This window comes from Protopterus annectens, chromosome 3.part0 (genome assembly GCF_019279795.1).
Source record: "Protopterus annectens isolate FY-2018-M chromosome 3.part0, PAN1.0, whole genome shotgun sequence".
NCBI lineage: Eukaryota > Metazoa > Chordata > Ceratodontiformes > Protopteridae > Protopterus > Protopterus annectens.
Window position 1 is genome coordinate 161079928 of NC_056731.1, and position 26141 is coordinate 161106068.

General features: G+C 36.8%; 1 protein-coding gene across 1 annotated transcript in view; it reads right to left on the bottom strand.

The window, feature by feature from the left end:
• Positions 1 to 26141, bottom strand: part of LOC122796791 (dynein axonemal heavy chain 5-like) — a 2204633-nt gene that overhangs the window by 21768 nt on the left and 2156724 nt on the right. Inside the window, exon 75 of the mRNA XM_044065521.1 lies at positions 19735 to 19956. Coding sequence (XP_043921456.1) covers positions 19735 to 19956 — 222 coding nt within the window. The remainder of the gene's footprint in view (positions 1 to 19734; positions 19957 to 26141) is intronic.

The following is a 26141-nucleotide window of genomic DNA, read 5'->3' on the forward strand; positions in this document are numbered from 1 at the left end:
TAACGAAATTATGGAATAAGTTACATGAAGAAAATAACTTGGAAAGTGTTATGAAAATAGGAAAAATCAATATGAATATGATAGAATTTAGTCATTATAGTAACAAGACTAAGGAATTTGTGACAAAAAATAATAGAAAGTTGTTTTATATAATCTGAACTATATGAAAAGAAAGAATAAATGAGATAAAGTCTAATGGAAAGTGGATATTGGCTGAGATATTAAAAAGATAAGATTTTGGTTGTGGGAAAAAGAACGGGGGTACTTAATGTGTATATATTTATATATAGATTGTAATGCGAAAGATAATGATAGACGTGTTTAAAGGATTGAACATTTTTAAAAAAATGAAAATAATTGTAAATAACATATAATATATAATACAATGTAAATGTCATATATAATGTAAGTTATGTAAGTACTGTATTTAATAAGGGACCCCTACAGTTTGGAAGAAATGAAGTGAGGTACTCACTAGAGCTGCTTGCTGGCACCAGAAGTCAGCTACTGCAGTTCTATGAATTCCAGGATGGAGGAAAGTGAAGCATAGCTGGACAGAAATCCATGACAAAACTTACTGAAGGGAGGAGAAGGAAGTGACATAACTGTTACAGAGTTGGAAAATGGAGGACTGGAGAGACAAGTGCTGGTACATTTGATAAACCAGGCAGAGCCAAAGGAAGGAGAGGATGCAGGAGGGAGTGACATTGTGGAGAGAGTTTTACAGGTGGAAGAAACTGAGAGGCTGTAAATACAGGCAACAGCTGGTGAAGGGATCTCGGCTGGTGGAGTAGCCAGTCTTCAGGGTTAACATCTGCAACATGCATTTTTTATTACAAGAAAGAAGAAGAAGTCACACAGATGCAGAAAGGCAAAGAAGAATTTAGGCAAACTGAGAGGGACCAAAATTTGTACTTTCACAACACTTGCAGAGAAGACAATCAATTGCAGGAATAAAAACAAAAAATGATGGCAGTGTGAACAGGTATGACATTATGCATGGTATTATTTTGCCACTGTTTTAATATTAAAGACATAAGTGTATTAGTTCATTTGGGAGATGAACATTTTTGTGAAGTGACATCTGAAAGCTTTTATTTGCTGGAAAAATTGATGACTCACACAGAAAAAGGAAATACATTAGCACCATGGAAAGACTATTTCAGAGTTTGGGACAACAACTAAAAAAGAAAATAAATGTGCAATTTAGGACTTCAGATATGAATGAGCATGAGAGGTTCTCTGGTTCGATCTTTAGCTAGGGTGCCATCTGTGAGGAGTCTGCATGTCCTCCTTGTGTTTGCATGGGTTTCCTCTGGGTGCTCCGGCTTCCTCCCACATTCCAAAGACATACAGAATGTGGACTGGACACTGTAAATTGGCCATAGGTGTGATTGTGTGTGTGTGTGTGTGTGTGTGTGTGTGTGTGTGTGTGTGTGTGTGTGTGTGTGTGTGTGTGTGTGTGAGTGTGTGGTTTGTAAGAACTACAGCGGCAGGGTTAGCCATCCAGTGGTGTAAACCTTGGGTCTAGATGATTGTCACTGTTGAAGTGACACCCAGACCCCATATGTAAAAGTGTGAAAAGGGGTTTTGGATGGATGGATGGATGGATGGATATGGATGAGCATGAGCTAAAACAGTTTTCTCCTTCACTATGTAATAAAGTAGATGAAGTTAGAAAAATATGTGATGAAAGAAATGTATGAACTTCTGTTTGGAAAGTGTGGGTAACAATGAATGTTAAGGATGGGAAATTTTAACATATTTCAAATACAATAATTGTGATTGGTATGAAAGGATTTGTTAGATACTGGGGCCAACCCAAAGCATATTATTTCTGTGGGGATGAAAATCAATTAGTAGAACACTGTAACAAAAGAAGGAGTGCCCAATGTGGGCACAGTGACAATACAGAAAAAAAATTAAGCCCTTTTGTAATGATAAGAATGTGGATATTTACAATTTGGCTGTCCCATATTATAAAATGAAAGAATAGATGAACAAAAAAAACTGAGAAGGAAGACAAATAGTAGAAAATATTACTGCAGAAACTGTTGAAAGAGAATGTGGTATGGGAAAGAGGACACTGAAGAAAAGTTAAACAATTAAGAGGTAGTTAGAGAAGAAATAGCTCAAGATGATGATATTAATATACAGGAAGAGTAAAGATTTGCAGTTTTAAAAAGTGAAGAAGAAGAAGAAGAAGGAAAAAACTGAGAGAAGAGAAGAACATGACAGTGAAAGTCAGTTAGTGGGAGACTCCGGAGAAGGAAAAGAACATGTACAAGTACGTTACTTCTTTATATTTGTTTCTATTTTACTTTTTGCCATTCCATATAACATTCATTATATTTGCTTTTGAAACAAATCTATTATACTGTCCCGTTCAGATAAAAAACTCTCATTTCTACATGATATTTCCACCCAGGGTCATGTGTGCCCCTTCTTTATCTATTTGTTTTTCATTTATTCTCTTTATACCTTTTCTAATTTTTATATAATCCTTTTTTCTTGAATTTCTAACCCAATTGCTAAATGATGATGTACATTTTGTGCCTTCTTATATGATACCTAAGCTTTTTGAAACTATGAAATAATCTATTTCTGTCTTTAAATTACTTTTTTCATATTTCCTTTGCTTTTTATTACATGCATACAACATTCTATTTGTATTACTTCAACTAATGATTTTGCACCCCTCTCTCTTTTTTTCATATGTCACAGTTCATACGACCTACCATTATTATATCCATATTGATACTAAAAATGATTTTTTTCTCAGAAAAAAAAACATGTTTTCCGTTATCCCCAGTATTTTGCAAACCAACTATTTCCCTTCTCATTTATCAAACTTGGTATATGAACAATACTGCAATCTTCCATTTTTAATATCACATTACATCCCCATCCCCTAATCAGTACGCCTTGGTTGTTATACTCTTACAAAGTCCATCACTTCTTTATCCAATGCCTTTAAACAGTCTATTGATGTCTGTTTTTCAACTTTGGTATGAAACTGAATAAATATTTTCTTTTTTGATTCCCTGTTAGATACTTGAAACACATATAAATTCCATGGATTAAAGTTCCTTTTCAATTCATATTGTCTCACAAACTTTTCCATAGATTGCCTTGATTCAAAAATAATGTCAGAATAAGAACCTTTATTAATAAGTATAAAAGGTCCTACCTCTTTTGGTGAGATCCTCAAGGGAAGCACTATATTATCCCAAATGTCATACCTATCCAGGTTTCTATCTTCTTTGTTGCTGATACATACTAAGTGTTTTCTATTCCTTTGTAGATCTTTCTTCTCTTCTTTTCTCTCTCCTTTCCTTACTTTGCATGCCCGTTTTTACTCAACACTGTTGCACCTTCTTCCTCCTGAACTATCTCCATAATGTCTGCCAACAAGGTTGCTTCACCACTCTCCATTTCACTTTGCATAATTAATTCTTGAAGTACTGCATCCTGCAACCCTCATGATTGGAGGGTTGTAATAATACATTCATCATGACTCTCGCCCTCTTCCTCAAACAACGTCCTTTGAAATATCTCTTCTGATCTTGTGAAAGTTTGACACCTTCACACTTTCAGCAATGATTTCCTCTCCTTCTATTTCAGCATAACTGCTGGAGGGCTCAACTGCCCTCTGCTCCTCCAGTGCTTTCACTAATGGTTTGACTGTCATTAATCCATCATTGGTCACTCCTCCTTTGACATCGTGACTGCTCTCTAAAACTGCAATGATTCTGAACCTTTGCTCTTTGAACATGCAAACTGACTCTCCATGTTGCTCCCTGTTTCTCTGGGCTGCCCCTGTACCTGGAACAGAATCAGGAAGTGAATTGGCTAGTGCATCCCCTGCACAATATGCAGAGTTGGGAAGCTTTCCAATGTCCTAGCCAAATTTCCCCTAGTAATGTAAATACTACCTCAGCTTTCCCCAGAAAAGAGCCTAGTAGCCTAGTGGGATTGACTCAATTGAAAGGATAGCTAGCTAGATAGATGAGTAGAGTTAGAGAAATAAATATAAAATCTTGATGATTGGATGGGAGATAGAAAATTCACCCTGGGGAGCACTTCTGTGACTCTGCTTGAAAGTGACACAGGAAAATAATTTTTCTTGGGTGGTGAAAGCCAGGGTACCCTTGGCTAGGCTTATATAGGCCCTAGGGCCAATAGCCTAGTACCTACCTATGAACCTATGAACCTACAAATAAATAAATACATAAATAAAGAAATATTTAAAACCTTTTGCAAACATGAACACAAAAACATCAATTCTCTGAGACTCCTTGCATGGCTAAGACTATCAAAACTACTCACAAAGCATAGCAATAACTTCTAAATGTATGTTTTCTAACTCCCATCAGACAGTCCAAAGATGTCCTAAATTATGTTAAAGATTGCTATGTCTTCACTGACACTGATAATCTATTCCAATCAACCAGCTTCTCTTCTTACACATCATCCAGTGGGGACACAACAACCCTGCTCGTGGAGATATATCAGATTCCCCAGATTTTAGATAAAGGAAACTGAACAGATATTAATTTTCACAAGCACACGAGCCCCAGTATTATCTTCTCCTACGCATCCACAGTTATCCTAAATGTTTTTGAGTAAACACACAGCCTTGCATCCCACGAATATTTATAGATGAAGTCCTCCTGAGTCACATAATTCTGTTAATGTGCTTAATCTTATAATAATGCAAGGTTTTTAGTTCATCTTATCCCATTCTTTTGTTTCCTAAAATTCACTCTGTTCTAAATGAATCTGTACTCTAAACTTTACTAATTCAATCATTCTTATTCATGTCTCCAGAATGAAAATTAAACCACTGTATGCTGTCACATTTCTTATATTGCCACTCTCTTTACTTATATTTCCTTAAGACAGCCTCTCAAAAGAGAGATGACCCTTCATGTTTTCCTTATTTCATTTCGGACTGCTATCTATTCCACATATATATTATGTGGCTTATTCTTAAAACTCAGTAAGTTGTCATTAGCTGTAATTACTCACGCAGTTTTAACATCATATGCATATTTGACCTGAATATCATTTGGTGTTAAAAAACACTGATCTCTGTACCTGAGTACCTATATCTTTTGCTCTTTTGTCATCTTCTTTGTCCTACCCACCCAACTGTTCACTTTTATGGTCTATGTTATTTTCTTTGACACGTTGCTTATATACTCATCTATTCAGTCATCAAATCAAACTCATACAGCTCTCTTATCATTGCCTCTTAGCTAATTTACTCAAAAGCTTTGTTAAAATCAAGGTACATGGAATAAACCTGAATTCTTTTAATAATAGCTTTAAAAAGTTTGTGGGTTTGATGAAATTATGGATTGACGGACTGAGTTTAATAGGGGGTGGTTATTCCACAGGCATAGAAGTCTTTAAGGTTGAAGTTGTCACGCTTCATGCTATGGTTTAAATTATTTTTTACTAATGACAACGTTCCTGTTGTGGTTTGCTTACCATAAGGAATTCTAAACAAAGGGTTAGAAAAACAATTATTTTACTGCTTTTTATGCCAAATATGGGTCTATTCCTAAGAAAGTGATATGCTACAAAGAAGATAGAGAGATAGTTGCTGTAGTTTTTAGCTCTAAGACAGGTCCTAGCAAATTAAAACTGGGGCATACTCTCCTCTAAAAGTCTCATTACTAGTGTCCCGAGCTCATTACTTGGGATGCTTCTGTTTGGTATATACTTCTCTGACATGAAAGGTGATGTCAAGGGTTTTGGGTTGACTAAGTTTGCTGATGATTGTACATTTGGCACCATCATCAACTCCCCTTGAGACTCTAGGGTTCTGCAAATGGGAATAAAATGTACAGGCAAATCGTACCATAACTATGGTCTAAAGTTAAATGCCAAAAAGTGGAGTATCATATCCTTTGGTAAACAGGTGCATCCTTGAGCCTACCACATTAATAGTACCCCAAAACCCCCCAAAAAAACAGAAACAGTTGACAGAGACCTGGACACATTTGTTGATCTTTGTTCACCATGTATCCATGATCATTTAGGAAATATTTCTGTTTATCATTATGAAGGTATTTCTTCCAGATCCATTGTTGCTATCATCACTGTCTACTTCACCATTCTATGTCCTATAATTGTATATAATGCTCCCTCTAGCATGTACCTATCTAAAGACATGATTCAACCTAAAAGACCACAACATTTTGTCACAAAAAAATTAAGGATCAGAGTACTTTTTTTTTCCAATCCAAAATATCTTACTGACCTATAGCTCCTCTCTGTTTCACACAAACTCTTTATGGGTGACCTCAGTTTGGCCTGCAAATTACATTGTCCTGAGCTCCTCTTTTAAATTCATAAAACCAGCAATTTTAAATGCCCATACAAAAACCTTAACCTTTGCCAAAACGTAAACAGAACCTGTTGCCATAATAGCTAGCACACTCAAAGAATTCCTCTCCTCTGGAATAGACTCCGCTTTTGACTTAGACACAGTAGTTTCCTCCCCGTCTTCAAAAGCAACCTGAATGAATGGGTGGGTAACTGTAAATAAACTCCCTGGCCACCCCTCCCCCAAAAATCGCTCATGAAACAGAATATTAAGTAGTGACAGCTGCACTGATTAGGCTATATATACTTTCTGATCAACTGTCTAGTAATAACCTATGAATATACATACACAAAATATAGTACAACATGCGTATTTAAGCAGGTTTTACAACCTTTAGATATACGTATATTTAAGAAGCATATGAGATACAATAAAGTTTAAATGAAAACCACCAAGAAGAACAGAACATATACCTTGTGTTTTTAAACATATGTCACTGTAGCTCCTGTATCATGTAATTTGTCCATAGGCATTTCTTAGCAGTTTGCTTTCTCTACCCTCAACTTATAGTCACATCTTGCACTCTCAACTATAGGTGCAATCTAAAAATTTGCATTTCATAATTATAGAATTTTTGCTACTGTCATCACTAAACTTAAAACCTCCTTCTCTTTCACAATCAAGCCTATTGTTTTATCATAACCCGATAAAAGGACAGCCTTCATAAACAATAGTAGTTCATCCAACTCCCTGCTTCTGTTAAGCAGTTTAATAGTTCCTGGAACTCACTTATGCCAGAATGTGGCTACAATACTTTTTGATTTCCTCAAAGCTTTATATGCTTGACTATTCAGCCCTTTATCTTCTACCAAATCTCCCCTAAATTCCAAAAAAGTGATGCCGAAGTCACAGGGGTACCAGCTAATAGCTCTGTAAGAACAATATATTAAACTTTCCTTCATATTTCTATAGTTTAACATCTTATTTAGACTAAACTTTTATTAAATCTGCACCCAGATATCCCAAGTTGATCTAATACACAGTTGCTTTCAATGAATCATCTTTGTCCTTCTCCACTTCCCTCTTATAGGTTCATAGGTTAGTACTAGGCTATTGGCCCTAAGGCCTATACAAGCCATAACAATTCCCTGGATATTTCTTCCCACACTGCTTACTTCCCTGGACCCCTGTCTAGCAGGGTGACTGACGTGATCCTCGGGGTGAATTTCCTTTCTCCCATCCAATCGTCAAGGTTCCTTTTGAAGAGGGCCAAAGAGGCGCTCTGCTTGACATGTATGGGCAGCCTATTCGAGTCTGGGGAGTCTCTGGGTCAGGAACCTATCCCTCCAGCATGTTTTGTTTATTGTGATGACAAGGTTTAGATCCGTGGAGCATGTGGCTCTGAGGGATTGGGATTTCTTTAAGTGTAGCATGTCCAACAGCTCTAGGTCTGACATGGCCTTGTATGTTAAGCAGAGATCACCTCTGAGTAGACAATATGCGACAGAGTATAGCTGGAGTTTTTTAAGGTGGTCAGAGTAGAGCATCTGTTTTAGGCCTGTGATTCTTTTAGTGAGGTATTTCTGCGGCCTTTCTAGTTGTTGCAGATGTCTTGAGAGGTACATAGCAAACGGGGCATTGTATTCTATAATGGGTCTAATGAGGGATGAGTACAGTGGGACAATGACCTCCTTTTTTCTGGTTGAAAAGCCCTTAGTGATGAGGTTTGCCACATAGAAGGATTTCCTGACTGATGTGGCGATGTGGTTATTGAAGGTGAGACCACTGTCCACCTGTGCCCCTAAGTCTCTTATCACACTTTCGGTGTTTAGTGTACTGCCACCTATGGGATAATTCATGTGTACATGTTTTTTCCCCGAAGGGGATAACTATACATTTCTTGGCATTGAGCTTGACTCCATGGCTCTGACACCAAGCATCTGTTTCTGTAAGGCCCTTTTGTAGAGTATCTACATCATTTAGAGATTCAATAATGACTCCCAGTTTGCAGTCATCTGCGAACTTTGTTAGCCAGAGTCCCTTAGTGTTGGCCTTTACTTCAGAGAAGTAGATGCCAAACAAGAGCGGTCCCAGGACTGAACCCTGAGGAACTCTACCTAATTTCAACCTAATTTCCTCCTGCAAACCCATTCTACTCTGAGCGTTGTGTAACAGCAAACTATTCCATCAAGTAATCTGTCTGCTAAATATTCTTCAAAATTTATTTATTAATTTCTTGCATTCTTTCTTTACTTTTATTAGATAACTGGAGTAAAGCACTGAACACAATACAGCAATTTCAGCCTCAGCCTGGGGAAGTGCAGACTGTACCGAGGACTGGACTATTCTTCTTTTTTATGCACTTTTGAGTTTTGATTTTATTGGATTTTGTTGTTTTTTGAAGTGCAGATAAAAATAACTCATTAACATAGCTCATTAACATCATTAACAAACAGCATATGTGATCAACAGTTAGACAAATTCAAAATACTAAACAACTGTAAATATAAAAATTGTGAGTAAAACATTAGAAGAAATAATATGGTAGAAAAGGATTTTACAGGGAATTATAAGTGAATGTGATAGTGATAAAATGCACAAAAGATTACAGAGTAAGACAATACAGGAAGCACCGTTATATGCAATATAGTTACAGATGCAGTAGGTTATGTGCCCTGCATGAAGGTAGATGCCTTTTGCCTGGTTAAGAAGATGTGCTTTTATCTGTTTGTAGAATTTGCAGTGCACGGGACTGTCCTTAAAAATGAGGAAGAAAATATTCCTAGAGCTTGAGACTTAGAACAGAAGAGCTTTGACTGGTTGAGTGAAGTTTGATTTTTAGGATTTGTAGAAGGGGACCATTGAAGGTTTGGCATCTAACGTTGTAGAAGAGTGGTCTCAATGTGAGGTTAGAGGCAAAGGGGGAGAATGAGTTTGTCTTTAAAAGTTTAAACAATAGACATCCAAGTAGGCGGTCAGCTCTTTGCCAGGTCGGCATTTGGCTTTTTGAATAGTTTGATATTCATGTTAATTTCTTGGAGATTGATTTTTATTTAAAACATCCCCTCTTTCCATCTGCAATCCCAGAATAATTCTTTGAGACCTCTGCTTTCTGCCATAGGCAGATAGCCACTGCCTTCTGATAATCAACAGATTTATAAAAAAAAATCTTAAAGAGATGGCCAAAAAATTATACTTATTATCTTACTATTCATCGATCTTACACTTCAGATTCTCTCTCTCCTTCCAAATATAATTTTTATTTGTATAAAACCTACTTTTTAATATCCGCCAAACAATCTTACTTTTACATCACTGTTGTGAAGAACAAAGTTTTACCTCCTGCATTACTTTTTGTTGAATTTTTTCCTAATCACAACTGACTTTAGCTGTCCTGTCCTGAATCTGTAGGACACATCATTTTCAAATCTCTCCCATTTTAAATAACTAGGGAACACTCAATATCTCTCCACAGAGCTAGGTACAGTAACACGCAGACAACATTCTAGCATGACATGAGGAGAGATTATCATTTTGTATGCACAGAGCTTTCTCTAAAAGTGTACATGTTTCACAGGTATATAAATGTTACCAGTTCTAGATCTTGACATGTAGATCCGGATAATAAGGAAACTCAGGAGCTCTATTATTTTAGTATTAAAATATTGCTCAATCCCATGGTGTCAGTATGAATTCCTACATATTCCTCTAGTCAGGGAATTTATAGCATCCAAGGCCCATCACAAACCTTGGCATAACTAGTTACTGTGTTCCAATATGTCATGTATAACATCACCTTTTTATGAAATGTCTTCATCTGTCGTATCATATCCCAAAATTTACATTGTGTCATACGGGAGAGATACACACTAAATATCATAAATCAATGACTTGTTAAGTGACCTTTGATGCATATGTTACATCCATTAACATTAACTAACACATCATCTACCACACATGGGGAATACCACAAAAGAAGGAACATTACTTACACCCTTTCATTTAGCTCCAGGAAATACAGAAGCATGACCCTGCAACCATACCCCCTTAATAAGTAACTTACACCTCTTCTCATCTAAATGTCTTTATTGCAGTGCTGCAGCTCACTGTTAAACCTGTTTCAGTTGTCATTGCTTTATTATCTGTAAGCCTGGTAAGGCCATTTACATTCCAACTAAACACAAACATCCTGTATCAATCATAAATGATTATTGCATTGACCTTCCCCTCCCAAACACCACTGACTCTTGTTTATCTTGGGTAAACTCCTTATAAAAACAAAAGAGTAACATGATTGTTTAACTAGATTATAAAGTAAGCCATCGCACTAACCAAAATTGAAAATGTTGTGCACTGAGCCATAAAAATAAACTATTTGCAATACTAAAATGCACAGATTTTATTCCACATTCTTAACCATTAGGAAGTTATCTAGTAGAAGAAATAAAGCATGCCCATGCAAAAAAAAAAAAAAAACTCACTTAATAACAAAACAAAAGGCATTTCCCGTTCTTAAAGAAGTAAGCCATCTCTATGTTCAAAAATGTTTGAGAAAAGTTTTTACATAACTGGGTTAACCTCATAAGTCCGTTGTAGTTCACTTTAGCCAGTCATAGAAAATAAATATTAGCCTTTCGCTAAGCATGATTGAAGTTTTACATTTAGGCCCGGGGAGAAAAGCTTCGAACTCTTCAAATCCCCGCTCCACTCCCACCTCTCCCAAAACTGGAAATGTAATTGCGTTCTTCCTACCTAACTCCTCCTAATATCGCTTATACATGTACTCCCTCATGCACATGCTTCCTAATATCACTTATACATGTACTCCCTCATGCACATGCTTATACATGTACTCCCTCATGCACATGCTTATACATGTACTCCCTCATGCACATGCTTATACATGTACTCCCTCATGCACATGCTTATACATGTACTCCCTCATGCACATGCTTATACATGTACTCCCTCATGCACATGCTTATACATGTACTCCCTCATGCACATGCTTCCTAATATCACTTATACATGTACTCCCTCATGCACATGCTTCCTAATATCACTTATACATGCACTCCCTCATGCACATGCTTCCTAATATCACTTATACATGTACTCCCTCATGCACATGCTTCCTAATATCACTTATACATGTACTCCCTCATGCACATGCTTCCTAATATCACTTATACATGTACTCCCTCATGCACATGCTTCCTAATATCACTTATACATGTACTCCCTCATGCACATGCTTCCTAATATCACTTATACATGTACTCCCTCATGCACATGCTTCCTAATATCACTTATACATGTACTCCCTCATGCACATGCTTCCTAATATCACTTATACATGTACTCCCTCATGCACATGCTTCCTAATATCACTTATACATGTACTCCCTCATGCACATGCTTCCTAATATCACTTATACATGTACTCCCTCATGCACATGCTTCCTAATATCACTTATACATGTACTCCCTCATGCACATGCTTCCTAATATCACTTATACATGTACTCCCTCATGCACATGCTTCCTAATATCACTTATACATGTACTCCCTCATGCACATGCTTCCTAATATCACTTATACATGTACTCCCTCATGCACATGCTTCCTAATATCACTTATACATGTACTCCCTCATGCACATGCTTCCTAATATCACTTATACATGTTCTCCCTCATGCACATGCTTCCTAATATCACTTATACATGTACTCCCTCATGCACATGCTTCCTAATATCACTTATACATGTTCTCCCTCATGCACATGCTTCCTAATATCACTTATACATGTACTCCCTCATGCACATGCTTCCTAATATCACTTATACATGTACTCCCTCATGCACATGCTTCCTAATATCACTTATACATGTTCTCCCTCATGCACATGCTTCCTAATATCACTTATACATGTACTCCCTCATGCACATGCTTCCTAATATCACTTATACATGTACTCCCTCATGCACATGCTTCCTAATATCACTTATACATGTACTCCCTCATGCACATGCTTCCTAATATCACTTATACATGTACTCCCTCATGCACATGCTTCCTAATATCACTTATACATGTACTCCCTCATGCACATGCTTCCTAATATCACTTATACATGTACTCCCTCATGCACATGCTTCCTAATATCACTTATACATGTACTCCCTCATGCACATGCTTCCTAATATCACTTATACATGTACTCCCTCATGCACATGCTGTTTTTTTCCTACAACTGCCTTGCTCTGAATCTAAAGAATGGTTACCATGTAAATATTGTACGTAGCTCTCTATCCCTTCTCTCTGTTAATTTTATTCCCCTTTTTCTTCCTTTCTTTGTGCTCCTTTTCAATTTGATACAACTCCATATATAATTTTACATTTGTTTTCTAAAACATTTATAATTGTATGTATAATTGCATAAATGTATGCTTGTTTTAATTGTATGTAATACGGAGCTTTTCTCCCCGAGCCTAAATGTAAAATTCTATGCTTGTTTTAATTGTATGTAATATGGAGCTTTTCTCCCTGGGCCTCCACTGAAAATGGCCCCTCTGGACCCAGTGGACCTCCCCGCTTATCAAACTGGAAATAAATAAATAGATGACCTACCCACCAATTAATTGTTTTTCTGACATTACCAAGTGATTAAAGGGAGTTATACCATCACAAGATTATGATCCAGCTCAAATACATCATAAATACTACAAATATTCCTGATAAACAAATCTACTCCCCTCCCACCCCACGTGATTCACCCAACAGATCATACCTGCCCAAATTAAAACATATACAACATGATATTTCTTTCTCCAATGACATGTTCATTAAATATTTCAGAGGATAACAGTAAATATGCAAGAAATAATTAAATGACTCTTGTCCATCACAATCTGTTATTAATTATAGTGCATGCTTTTCCTTCAAGGCTCAAAATCGTCAACCTTTGCATCCAGCTATATGACCATCTGCCTTTGTAGCATTCATTTCTGGAAAATCAGAAATTCCTTCTGACGCACTGAATGATGCAAGACATGTGAAGCCTCACCATTCAAACCTTCATCTGAATAATTTCTCCTTTTCTTTAGTCTCTTTAACTGCACCAGATGATTAATGCACCCGGTCTTTAACTGCACCAGATAATTAATGCACCCGGTCTTTAACTGCACCAGATAATTAATGCACCCAGTCTTTAACTGCACCAGATAATTAATGCACCCGGTCTTTAACTGCACCAGATAATTAATGCACCCGGTCTTTAACTGCACCAGATAATTAATGCACCCGGTCTTTAACTGCACCAGATAATTAATGCACCCGGTCTTTAACTGCACCAGATGATTAATGCACCCGGTCTTTAACTGCACCAGATAATTAATGCACCCGGTCTTTAACTGCACCAGATGATTAATCCACCCGGTCTTTAACTGCACCAGATAATTAATGCACCCGGTCTTTAACTGCACCAGATGATTAATGCACCCGGTCTTTAACTGCACCAGATAAGTAATGCACCCGGTCTTTAACTGTACCAGATGATTAATGCACCCGGTCTTTAACTGCACCAGATAATTAATGCACCCGGTCTTTAACTGCACCAGATGATTAATGCACCCGGTCTTTAACTGCACCAGATAAGTAATGCACCCGGTCTTTAACTGTACCAGATGATTAATGCACCCGGTCCCTCTCTAGGTAATATTCTTACATTATCCTAAGGGTTCTGCTGAATCCTCAAACGTTTTTACTCCAGTTAGAAAATAAACCTTATAGCCGCATACAGCACCTGAAATGTTTACTTCAATGAAGGATATCTCATGAGCATCGGAAGCCGATTTATTTTTATGTGCCTGAGCTGAGCAGTCATTGTCAAGAAACAATCATTTTCACCAACCTTATAAAACTTACCTGGATGCAATAAAAGTAAGTCAGTGTTATTCTTGAGTGGATATGTCTCAGAATAAACTAATATGTTGTTGTAGACTTAGCACAGACCGAGGAGCCAAAAGTTATGTACCCTTTCTGTCTTTACTTGACTTAAATGCATACCAATCCAATTCACCAAATTCTGCTGCATAAAAGCCAATGGCAATGCCTTACTTCCTCTCTCCTGGAATACCAAACACACAGATTTTTATGAGCTCTGTCTTCCTAGTTTATATGTTTAGTTTTCAACATCTCCATTTCAGTTCATAAGGGTATATTATGTCCTTTCAAAACTTTATTTTGTTGCAACAATCATATAGCATTTGAATGAGTATTCAGCATCTAGCCCTTCATCAAAGCTATTTAATTGCGCAGTTTAATGTTGACGTTTTCCACTAATAACATGACTTGGTCTCATTACACATTTCCCATTTCTCAAGTGAGCTTCATCTCCTGTCTCTCTGGAGAGGCTACCGATATATCTCCCACTGCCACACCGCCTTCCAAGGTCTGTGATGTCTTTTACACAACAATGTTTTTAGTTACCTAGTTTAGTGCTGACTTTCACAGTTGTTAAAATCAGTTGCTCCTACAGCAATTTCTCCATTTCTGTAGACTGAACTTCCTGTCCTGTCCTATCCCTCTTGAAAGACCACCAATATCTCTCCTTCTGCCATGAGGTCTAGCAAGCATTTGAATGTTTTCTCAAATGCTTATGCAACACCAATCTTTGTTTTTAATCTTTGCTAATCTTTACCACTTTTTGCCATTAATCTACCTTTCTTTTCACTAATATTAACTACAAATATAGTGATATCTGACTACTTATAGTTACACAGATGCTTCTAGAGAGTGCCCAGAGTTTGTATTTAAACTCTATAACACCATCAACAAAAGTTATGCTTGAGGTCATTAATGCTTATGCAGTCTAGTAGTTTTTTAACAAAATTAGTGGCTGAAGTTTAGTTTTTCCATTCAATGGAGGGATAATTTAGGTCACCCAAAAGAAACTAATTTCTGTCAAAATGAGGGTTTCAAGCTTATCAAAGAAATGTCCAGGTCCTGAAGGGGTATGGAAGGGGTAAAATAACATGTTGTAAAATTGTTGCTTGTGCTGTTTATCATAACTTGGTTGGAGAACTACATACCCTTGGTTTGTTTGTTTGCTTGTTTGTATATTGCTATCTCTTAGGAAAGTATTAGTCTGAATGAAAGACTCTAAAACTAAAAAGCGTGTCATTATTTAGTGACTTTGTTTTTCATAAATTTTTTTTTTTTTATGACAAATCAATGAGGAACAAAGTCACTAAATAATGACAGGCATTTCTTTTTTCCTTCTGACAATGCACATGTATTCACATTTTTTCAAATAAAAGATCAAGATTTGCATACGAGACCACAGAAAATACTAGGAAAATCAGGTATGTTCGGCAAACTAAAACATACTTGGTTTTCCTTGTATTTTCTTGGGAGGCTACAGATTTTTCTTTTCTTTCAAAAAAAATTGCAACAGAGATTGTCCTTTCTACGTTGGTTGTTTGCTAAAGCAATGATGTACTGTGTAAGCCTGGGAATGCAAGTCCCACACGCATGCGCAGTAGATCATCAAAGAGCAGAATCAGGAAACAATGCATAAGAACACCACTGCACTGTTATACAAAGACATTATTTAAGAAAAGTAAGTATTTTTAATGTCATTGTATAATAGTAATATTGATGGTATATTGATGATTTACCCATGTTATCGGTTATTGCTATTAAGTACCCTCACCCCCAAATAGTAAGCTAAGTAGTACCATATCTACATTCATGACTAATCCGGACAACTGGATAGGCACTCACAACTTTTCCTCAGGCCTATCATGAATGACCCTTCTTGAGGGAGGAGGTAACTGTTGATGTTGGAAGTTGTAAGCCAGGCTAGTAATGGTATGATGACTGACTGCCTAGCATCTACCTATTTGGTTCTCACCTTTGGGAAGCATGGCTAGTCTTAAAAAGACCCCATGGGGTTGTCAGCCTAGTAATCAGCTAAGAACCTATAATCGGAAACTTATTATATATATAGTAAGTGCATTAGGGATGTGGGCTAATATAGAAATGCAAATCAGAATTTCTCTATTTGATATTTTTATGGCCCAGTCCATAACTAAGTACTATGTTAAGTCTAAACTAAGTAGAGACATTTATTACAACGTACTAGTTAGGTATAATGAAATAATGAATCCAACCCAGTTTAAATGCTTATTTATGCTTATTCTCCTGAGTTGCCTATAAGCGATATAACGCACACTGTTTGCTGAAAGCTAAATTTAATTGGCATTTGATGTTTCTCATTGTGTTTAAATTTCAAGCAATTTCAGTCTAAGACACTACAACCTATTTTTGCTTTAAGCCTAGGTCATGAATGAAAAGGGGTCTTCAATCCACTACTCCTATCACTACAAGTTAAATAAATAAATACATAAATGTTCACATAAAACACACAAACTATTTGTATTACAAGAGCACTGATTAAAATCAGTGTGCCTTTTAACATCAGTTGTTATGACTTGGACAACATCGTGTTCTTATTTGACTGTGGTTTTTTCTACCTGTTCTTTCCAAAACACTCCTTTTAACTACTTTCCTTACTAGTCAATATTTCCAATATCGAAGTAGGACCACTACTGCCAACAAGCTGGTATGCAAATAAATGAAGGGTTTAACTAGCTCTTTCTTCAATTTATGTAAATGGATAACAATTTTCTCACTGCAGACCTTTCCCAGGGTTCAGTTTCTCGATTTCCCTCTTCACTATTACTATTGCTGATGTCTTGTTATTTTTATTGTAAGTGTTTAACTGCAAACAGAGGTGTAGCTAGCTATTATAGCTATATTGTTTTCTGCAAAAAAAAAAGCTTCTCGCTTCACCCTTGAGTAGCTAGAAAAGAGTTCTTCTCTCTCCTTTTAAACTGCAGTAAACTGCTCATCCTGCTACATTTATAGCAAGCAGCTGCTACAGTTCATGCTACACATGAAGCACTAAGCACGAATGTCTGACTACAAATGCAGTGCCAGCATTATCTTCCGAATGTCAGTAAAACCATGAACACATGACGTGCTACAGTGCTTCATTTCTGACCACAAATGCAGTAACAGCACTCAGAAGATGCCAGCAGTGCTTTAAAGACCAATCAGGATCTCCTGATCAAGCCCACCAATATGTTGCACCAGGGCAGCTACCCCCTTTGACCCACCCTAGCTAAGCTTCTCATTGCGAGCATCAAACTCTTAAAACAAATAAATAACTTCACATTCTTTTCTTACTGCATGCAGTGTCACAATTCTAACTAAGCAGTTTGTTTTTATATTTATTCATTAACACTTGCTATGAAGGTGTCAGTAAATTATAAATATGAACACTGCTTCCTCCAACCAAGCTTTAACTGTCCCTCTGTTTTTTTACTGCTTCTTCTTTTCTTAATACTCTTTCACTTTAAATGTAATCATAAATCTCACCTTGTTGTTCACAAATAATGTACTCAGGCTGAACTCTAACCTTTACCAGCCTTTTTAGGCTGCTCTTTATATCCCTACCTTTCCTTGTACGCAACCTTGTAATTCTGAACATTTATTCTTAATGCTTTCTAATCTAATACATTGTTGTACTACAAAATTAAGCATTATGAGTCTTGGACAGTTTACTTTACTTTATACTTTTGTTTCACAGAAACATTTAAAAACAAGTAGTTTAACTACGGTACTTTATTAGACTTGCCTGATTTTGCCTGGAGGCCAGTGCAGCTCTTTAGGTAGATCAGTTATACAGAAATTAATAAACAGAATAGAATAAGAAGATGAACTATATTATTTAAAACAGTGTAACAACGAGGTTACAAATATGGGAATAAATATGGATACTTAAAACTTTGATATTATTAATCAAGGTGGAATGCCACAAAAATGAGTAAGCAATGCTGAAAAGGAAGGATAGCTGCATTTTGTGTGCCTTGCAATATAATTTGTAAGCCTGATTAAGAATTAAAGGTCAAAACTTACAATGTTGGTAGAAATACTGTTTTTTCTAGCTTAATGCTCCATACAAAAGTAATTTTTTACACTTCCTCTCAAACAGAGCTGAGTTTGGTGTATCTTCTACCTGCACCCATTTGGCTTGTTTGCTCTGCGGTGGCAACAGCTGGGAATTCCTCGCTGAGGCAAGAGACCTACACCAGGAATTTGCCATGAGCTCATCCTCTGCACTGAGAGTTGGGTGTTAAGGAGCAGGTCAGTTTGCTGGTCCTACAGGGCAGCCTACCCTCTCTCCCAGAATAGCACCCCCTCCCTGTGATGACTCTTCTATACTCCATTATAGCTGTCCCTTGTGGGGAAGCATGCCACCACATGCTGAATTCCTCTTACTTCACAGTACAGCTTGCACATAGCAGTACATGCTTAATATGCTGTAGCTTGTGCTGCCATGTGCACATGCTCAATATGCTCTAGCTCCACAGGGCTCAATATGCTCTAGCTCCACAGGGCTCAATATGCTCTAGCTCCACAGGGCTCAATATTCTCTAGCTCCACAGGGTAGACACCTAGTGCTCCTGCTGGATTCACCCATATGGTAAGCCAGAGCTGCCTCGCTTTGTCAGGATGTGAGCTATCAGTGAATGCTCACTCCAGTCGTCCCCCACTACTTCTTACAGATACTCAGGCCACTATTCCAACTTGGATCATGTGACATAGTCACAGCTGTATCCCTCTATTCCACAGATAGGTTCCATTCAAAATGAATGCTGAACAAGTAATACCATGCAGATCTGCATCTAGACAGAATGTAAGAAAGCATAAAATATAACAGATGGAGTTGGTCCTGATGGAATGAAGGTGGGAGTCGTGCACTTTCAAAGTAGACTTGAGTGTGAATAGGCAAATCTGGTGTTTATTTATGATATACATTCAAACACACTAATTTAGACCAGGTATTAAAATACTATGTTTACATACAAAGAGAAGAATCATATATCTTGTGCTCTTTAAGCAGTAGATAAATTATACTTCAAGCACAGCAGGCAAATTATTTTGCTAACTCAAAGTAAATATAAACCTCTCGGCATTCTTTGAGCTTGCTTTCTGAAACTATTGCAAAGTAGTCATGCAGCCTGAATTACAAAAATTACTGGCGCAATATTGCCTTTTTAAGTAAGAAAGCTTTTAATATCTGTTCACTGAAATTTTACAACATATGTATAGGGGTTTACATAAACAGTGAAAATAAATTAATAAAAATACTTAAAATTACCCTAAAGAAGCTATCTGTTGACCATGGGACAACATATATCTATGGATCTGCATTGCTCCTTTGATTTGATTATTCTATTAAAACATCTTTGCAACATGCACTAAAAAATGCAAATTGCTAACAAAGAAACACTTTCATAGTAAGTAAGTAATATCCATATCTACCTTTGGAGAAGATTCCATTAACTTGATGTTTCTTCGATCCCAACCAGCACCATCTAGGAAAAGGCCATAGATATATACCCCACCAATATCTGCGGGAGGAGGTCCGTTCACATCTTCCTTCATCATTCGGGTCACATCATTATGCAGGATAACACTGTCAAGGGCCCAGCCCTTGGACAAATTCATTCGCGTTGTTTCTTGTCGCATGGCAGTCAAAAAGCCCTAGCATGAAGCAGAACAGCATCAGAGGTGTGCATAAACCTACACATACTGATAACTGCAGACACAGATAGACACACAGACAGATAAACAGACAGATATGGTATACTAAGATATATTAGTTATCTTTATGGCTAAACACAGTAACACAGCTTAATTAAGTGGAAGCTACACATTTACAGCAATAGAAATCAAGACACAATTTAGTATAGCGTAATTATTGTTGAGAAGTCGAGTAAATGATTTACCACATGTCTCGGGAAAAGAAAAGAGTCTTCATTTTCAGAGATCTGTAATCCTGTTGTGTCTTCATTCCTATTAACAAACTCACTCCAGAGGAGTTTAGGAATGTTGCCTGCTAACGTGCCACATAGGAACAAAGGTATACCCTGAGTAATATTTTTGATAATCTATTTCTAAAACTGTGCTTGAAACAAATATCAATAATTCTTCAACTATAATAGCCATACAAAAAGTATAAATTGTCTGACATACATTGGTCTTAGCAATGGTGTTGAGAGTCCAACTAGTGAGTCTGCTTTTATAACTAGAAATAAGCACAAAGTGACCTGTGATAATGAGAGTATATCAGTAACCATACCATCCAGACACCAAGCATCTACAGCCAATTAGTTTCCCTGGATGTCAACTTCAAAATGCAACCTCAACAATCACGATGCTGTGTTCACTTTCAGTAATGTTGACACATATATGAAAAATATCATATAATCTGACAAAATACACAGTGTTGTATCTCTGCAGCTGTACTAGATAACACTGACATATGAGCAAATCTTTTATTATGACTGATGCTAGATTAGAAATGACACTTCATCCATCATTTTGCTATGATCCCTTACAGAAATATTACAGGAATATGAAAATATCCTGTTATTCATAAACTGAAACATAACTAAACAATTATAATTCACTACATGTGATAGATAGAGGTCATGTATTTAGGCTATATACCAGAATTTTGCAGAATACCCCTGATTTTTATCTCATACTTCTGCCCTCTTATTAAAAAAGTATTCATTTTCTAGTTAATGACTGAGGATTATAGTCAATTATAATGGCAGATGTTTACGTTTCGTACTTCAAATGATTCAGAAAAAAAGCATGTTTATGTTAACCCTTTTTAAATGAATTAGACTTTTGTTTAAAATTGCCTTTAATTTTGGGCATTTGTCCCCCAATTATTTTTTGCTTTTTCTTGAGGTTGACAGGTATGATCAAAGGTAAATTGTCTGGGCTGATGTGAACTTCACAAGGATAAATCAGCCATTAAGTTGCCTTGCTCCCTTATTGAAAAATTGACACAAATATTACAAATATCTTATTTTCATATTCAGAAAATAAACAAACTGTTATATCTCTGCAGCTACACCACGCAGAGGTCATAAATAAGAGGACAGTATGTCCAGACTAATGTTAGCTTTAGAACACTACATCATGCACCATGTTGCCATATCCACTTATAGTTTATTGACAAAATATAAAAAAATATATCTTTTTTGTAGTCTGATTATTATGTGCTGCAAGAAGCAGCATGATTGTGCTGCAAATCCTGGAAAAGAATCTACTAGGCAGCATTCCGATGCAAGAAGAATGCTTATCTAAGTTTAAGTACCTTTCAGTGCTTTTAAGCTCTGGCCTCACATTAGAGCATAAACAGAGGCCACAATACAACAATGGAAAAATGCTGCCCACTTTTTTTTCTTAATGTAATACAGCTTTTCTGCCTCAGGCCACTGCATGTGAACAGTGCAAAGTATGCTACAGCTTTCAAAGTTGTAAAACTTGTCAAAACCCTATTTTTTTTTTCTTTTACTGTAACTGATAGCTCATCAGTGCAGTTGAAGTTCTATGTACTACAAAGAATTATGATTGTGTTTCTCCAGTCTTGACCCACTTGTTATGGATGTGACGATTCACCTCTTGTGCTTTGCTCCCCTTTCAAGGTCAATTTTTTGACATACATGTCTGGAATACACGACAGGTTATGAATGGAGAGCCAATCATATTCATGTATATCCCCCTAGCTGTACTAGACAGAGGTCACATATCAGAGGTAGAGTTATCTGCAATAATGTTGACTACCTGTTAGCATTTTATAAATGTAAATCTTTAATATACCACACCACAGAGTTGGTTATTGCTATTATACAATGACATTATTTAAGAAAAAATTACTTACTATCTTAAATAATGTCATTGTATGACTGCTCCGTGGTGTTCTTATGCTTTCCGAGGATATCCTGCTGCATTTTTTTATGTACTGCGCATGTGTATGGGACTTTCGTTCCCACACTTACACATCAGTGCTCTGTGATGGGTGCTGCATATAGGACGCAACGGAGAAAGGAAGATCTCCATTATTTTTTTTTGGTTAAGATACCAGGACACTTTGAAGGTATGGGAGAGATGGGTCACAGACAATAAAAGGATAATCCGGTACGTTTCTCTAGTTTTCCATAACATACCTGATTATTCTTTTATTTTTGTCTGTCTCATCTCTCTTGTCGGTCTCAAGTGTCCAGTTTTGCAAGTTTATTTATTTACTTATTTATTTTTAAGGGAAAGAAAGTGTAAATTTGATGGTGTATTTTAATGGAAAAAAGTATGTGTGATCGGACCTTTTTCCATTGGTATATGCTCGGATTTACAATGGGCACGTTGGTTGGGCTGACCAATGTGCTCATTTTGGAATGTTAATGGCCAGTCATTGTATAATAATGCATAATCACTTCTGCTAATGTCTTTAACTCCAAGTTCAGGTTATATTGTATGATTTCAGCATATAACTGGAACCTCAAAACAAACTTCCAAGATTGAACAGTGCAAAACAAACAGTGTTATATTATCATTTGCATCTTACAACATGTTTTTGGAAAGCATAAACTAAACTTCAAAGCCAAGAACGTGATACCTTTTAAAGTCAAATAAGTCAGTTTGACAAAGGAGATACCTAAGCAAAGCAAAAATATTACAGCTATAAGCCACTTGAAAACTTCACATACCTTTTCTAAGAAATTCCAAGAGTGACAGCAGAATATTTATTTATTTGTTTATATGCTAGGTAGGTAACTTTGACCACTGGGGACCCTTTTCAGTCATGATTTTCTTACAGTAATGTAAAAATAATGTGGTAAAAATGCAATCAGAATGAAATTATTCAAACTGTAAATAAACAAGATAATATGTTGTAGTACTTGCCAATGTGAGTGTACTTAATGCACATAATGCAGAAAGTACAATATTATTCAAAAGCCACTAATTTACAGAAACAACAGGAAATTAATAAAATGAAGCAGAAAGATCTGTGCAAAACCAAAAGAAATATTACTTGCAAAATGAACCCCCCTAGGTGCTCCTGCCATCATGTTAGGATTCTATGAGAGGAGTTGGTTGCATTACAACAGTATACTAAAGCAAGACAAGGAACAAAATGTATAACATAGAATGGTCTTGGAGTTATTCAAGCAGTAGTATGAAGCAGGGACTACATACAACTTAGGTTCATAGGCGTATAATTGGTTAACGACCACTAGGCCTTTATAAGACTAGTCAAGCACCCCAATTGTATTCAGCAAGTCTGTATGCCTTAGAGGTTATTTTAAGGGGTATATGTAACCTAGAGCAAGATTTACAGGTTGCCTCAGTTCATTAGAGATATGGGTGCTAGTCCCAGAGTGTACTTCAAATTTCTCATCCATTGGTCCAAGTTTCTCTAAAAAATGGTTAAGGAAATACTCTGCTTCACATGGAGGGAAAGCCTATTCCAGAGAAATGCGACTCTCTGAGTCACATACCTATCCCTCCAATGTGTTCTATTTATGTCACAAGCAAGGATAAAATCCCTGGACTGAGTAATTCTGGTGCCATTCATTTTGCAGACATACAAAAGGTTGATCAGAGTGGGATACAAGGATGCCTTGTATGCCAGACATAGAACGATTCTCAACAGTCTGTAGGAAACAAGAGTGTAGAGGTAGGGCATTCAGGTGATCTGCACATGACATCGTGTTTATGACCTATTTTCTTTTTGAAAGGAACCACTGTGGAGGTTCCAGTTGTTACATGTTCTGGTCAGGGAATTACCAAAGAGGGCACTGTAATCCATGATGGGCCTGATGAGGGCTGATTACAGTAAAATGATGACTTCCTTGGACAGATGCCATGCTCTTGCTTATAAGTTGAGCAACTACATGATGCATTATTCATTTTACATGTCATTTAGGGATAGTATGTACATATATATATATATATATATATATATATATATATATATATATATATATATGTATATATATATATATATATATATGTATGGGTCTACCTTCCTTTATCGACTTTACCCTTAATCAAATGCCAGAATCCCGAGATGACTTTTTTGAAATACAAAATATTCGAAATGTCGGATCAGCAAAATTTTACATAGGGTAAAGGACCATTTGGCCACCATGGAGAACTTTGCTCTTTTCCCCAGTGCAATGTGATCTCTGAGTTGGTATATTTAGTTAGGGGGTTTGGGGAGTGCAGCCCCCACATAGGAGGTGTGGGGGGCAAAGCCTTGGGTGTGTTTAAATTTGTGCCGTTATATTATGTTTTCCTGGTGGTCAAGTGGTTGTTTACCCTATGTAAAATTTTGTTGATTCAAGTTTCGAATAGAAGTCGTCTCAGGATTCTGCCATTCTTGCTAGAAGAATTAGGTTACAGCTCCAAATCATCGAAATTTGAACTTTTGTTGGAGATAAAATTTGAGCTGTTTAGAGAAGGAAGCATGGTACAGGTGAATAGTATGGTAGTGGGCAAGAAGTTCAAAATGGGTGGTTCAAGGTGAGAATAGGTCTTGTGAGCACAGGCCTGAGAATATAGGCATGATAAGAATTAGTGCAGAGAAATCAGGTGATCTGAGAGATCATAAGAATTCTTTAACAGTGAGCAAATGATTCAGAGCTAAACATTGTTCTAAATGGAGCAAATTGTAGGTGAGTATTCCAATGACTAAGGTGATTCACTCTTAAAATCTATTATTAGCAAAACTGCACAAAGGAAGTTATCACTAGTAATACAATAAAGCATGAAAAAAAATTTTTAATACATTATGTTCAAAAAATGTCCATAACTCTGTCAAAACTTAACATTCTGACCTCATATTTTCAAAATACCATCTATGGACCACTGCTACCTGAACTGTGATGCTAAATTTGTACAACTCAGATTCACAGTTTGATTTGCAAACATGACTGTAAAACAACACTTACAAGCGAAACTGCAAAACAGCATGTAACAGTTGCACAGAAAAGGATCTTAGAATGACTTTCCTGAAATGTGTAATACTATAATTCCACACCACAACGAAAATAAAATTAAACTCAAAACCAACAAAATGAAATAAAAATCCAGGCCACTAATGTAGGTGAAAAAATCTTTATAAATCCAAAGATGTGTGCTTTCGTCTGATAACAAGACTTCTGCAGATCTGAAGAAGTCTTGTTATCAGACGAAAGCACACATCTGTGGATTTATAAAGATTTTTTCACCTACATTAGTGGCCTGAATTTTAATACTATAATTCCACATAGTTAAAAAATTATAATCCTGTACAACATTTAGGTAAAATTGACAACATATTCCCATAACATGCCATCTACAGACCAGCACCTCATATATGACATTGAATTTGTACAACTCAGACCAAAATACAATTTGAGTAAACAATTACATGACAATCCCCAGGATTCAAGAAGCTTGGCGCAAGGACGGTTTTAGTCTTGTCCCAAGCGTCCTCGCTATAGATGGTGCAGCAGCGCCATATGAATATGTATGAGGGTGAGCCACAGCACACACGACATGCACAGGAAACGTGTGCGAGTGCAGGGGGCATGTACAAGTGCTCTACGGAGGAGTAAACATGCCCCGACAGTTGTACAACCTACTATGCCTACTAGTATAGCCCGCCTCTAATAGTAAGTCAGTAATTCAGTGTCCGTGGATACTGAAATGTATGCTAAGCATACAAGAGTGTCCACGAACAGTGAAATAAAATCGAAGTAGTAAACACACAAGCACGTAGTGGAATGTTGAGCCCTGTCCCTAGAACTTTCACAATTAGATTCCCTGTGACCCTATTATACATTTGAATTGCTGCAATATCGAATGTGTAAGCAAAGCGCAGCGTG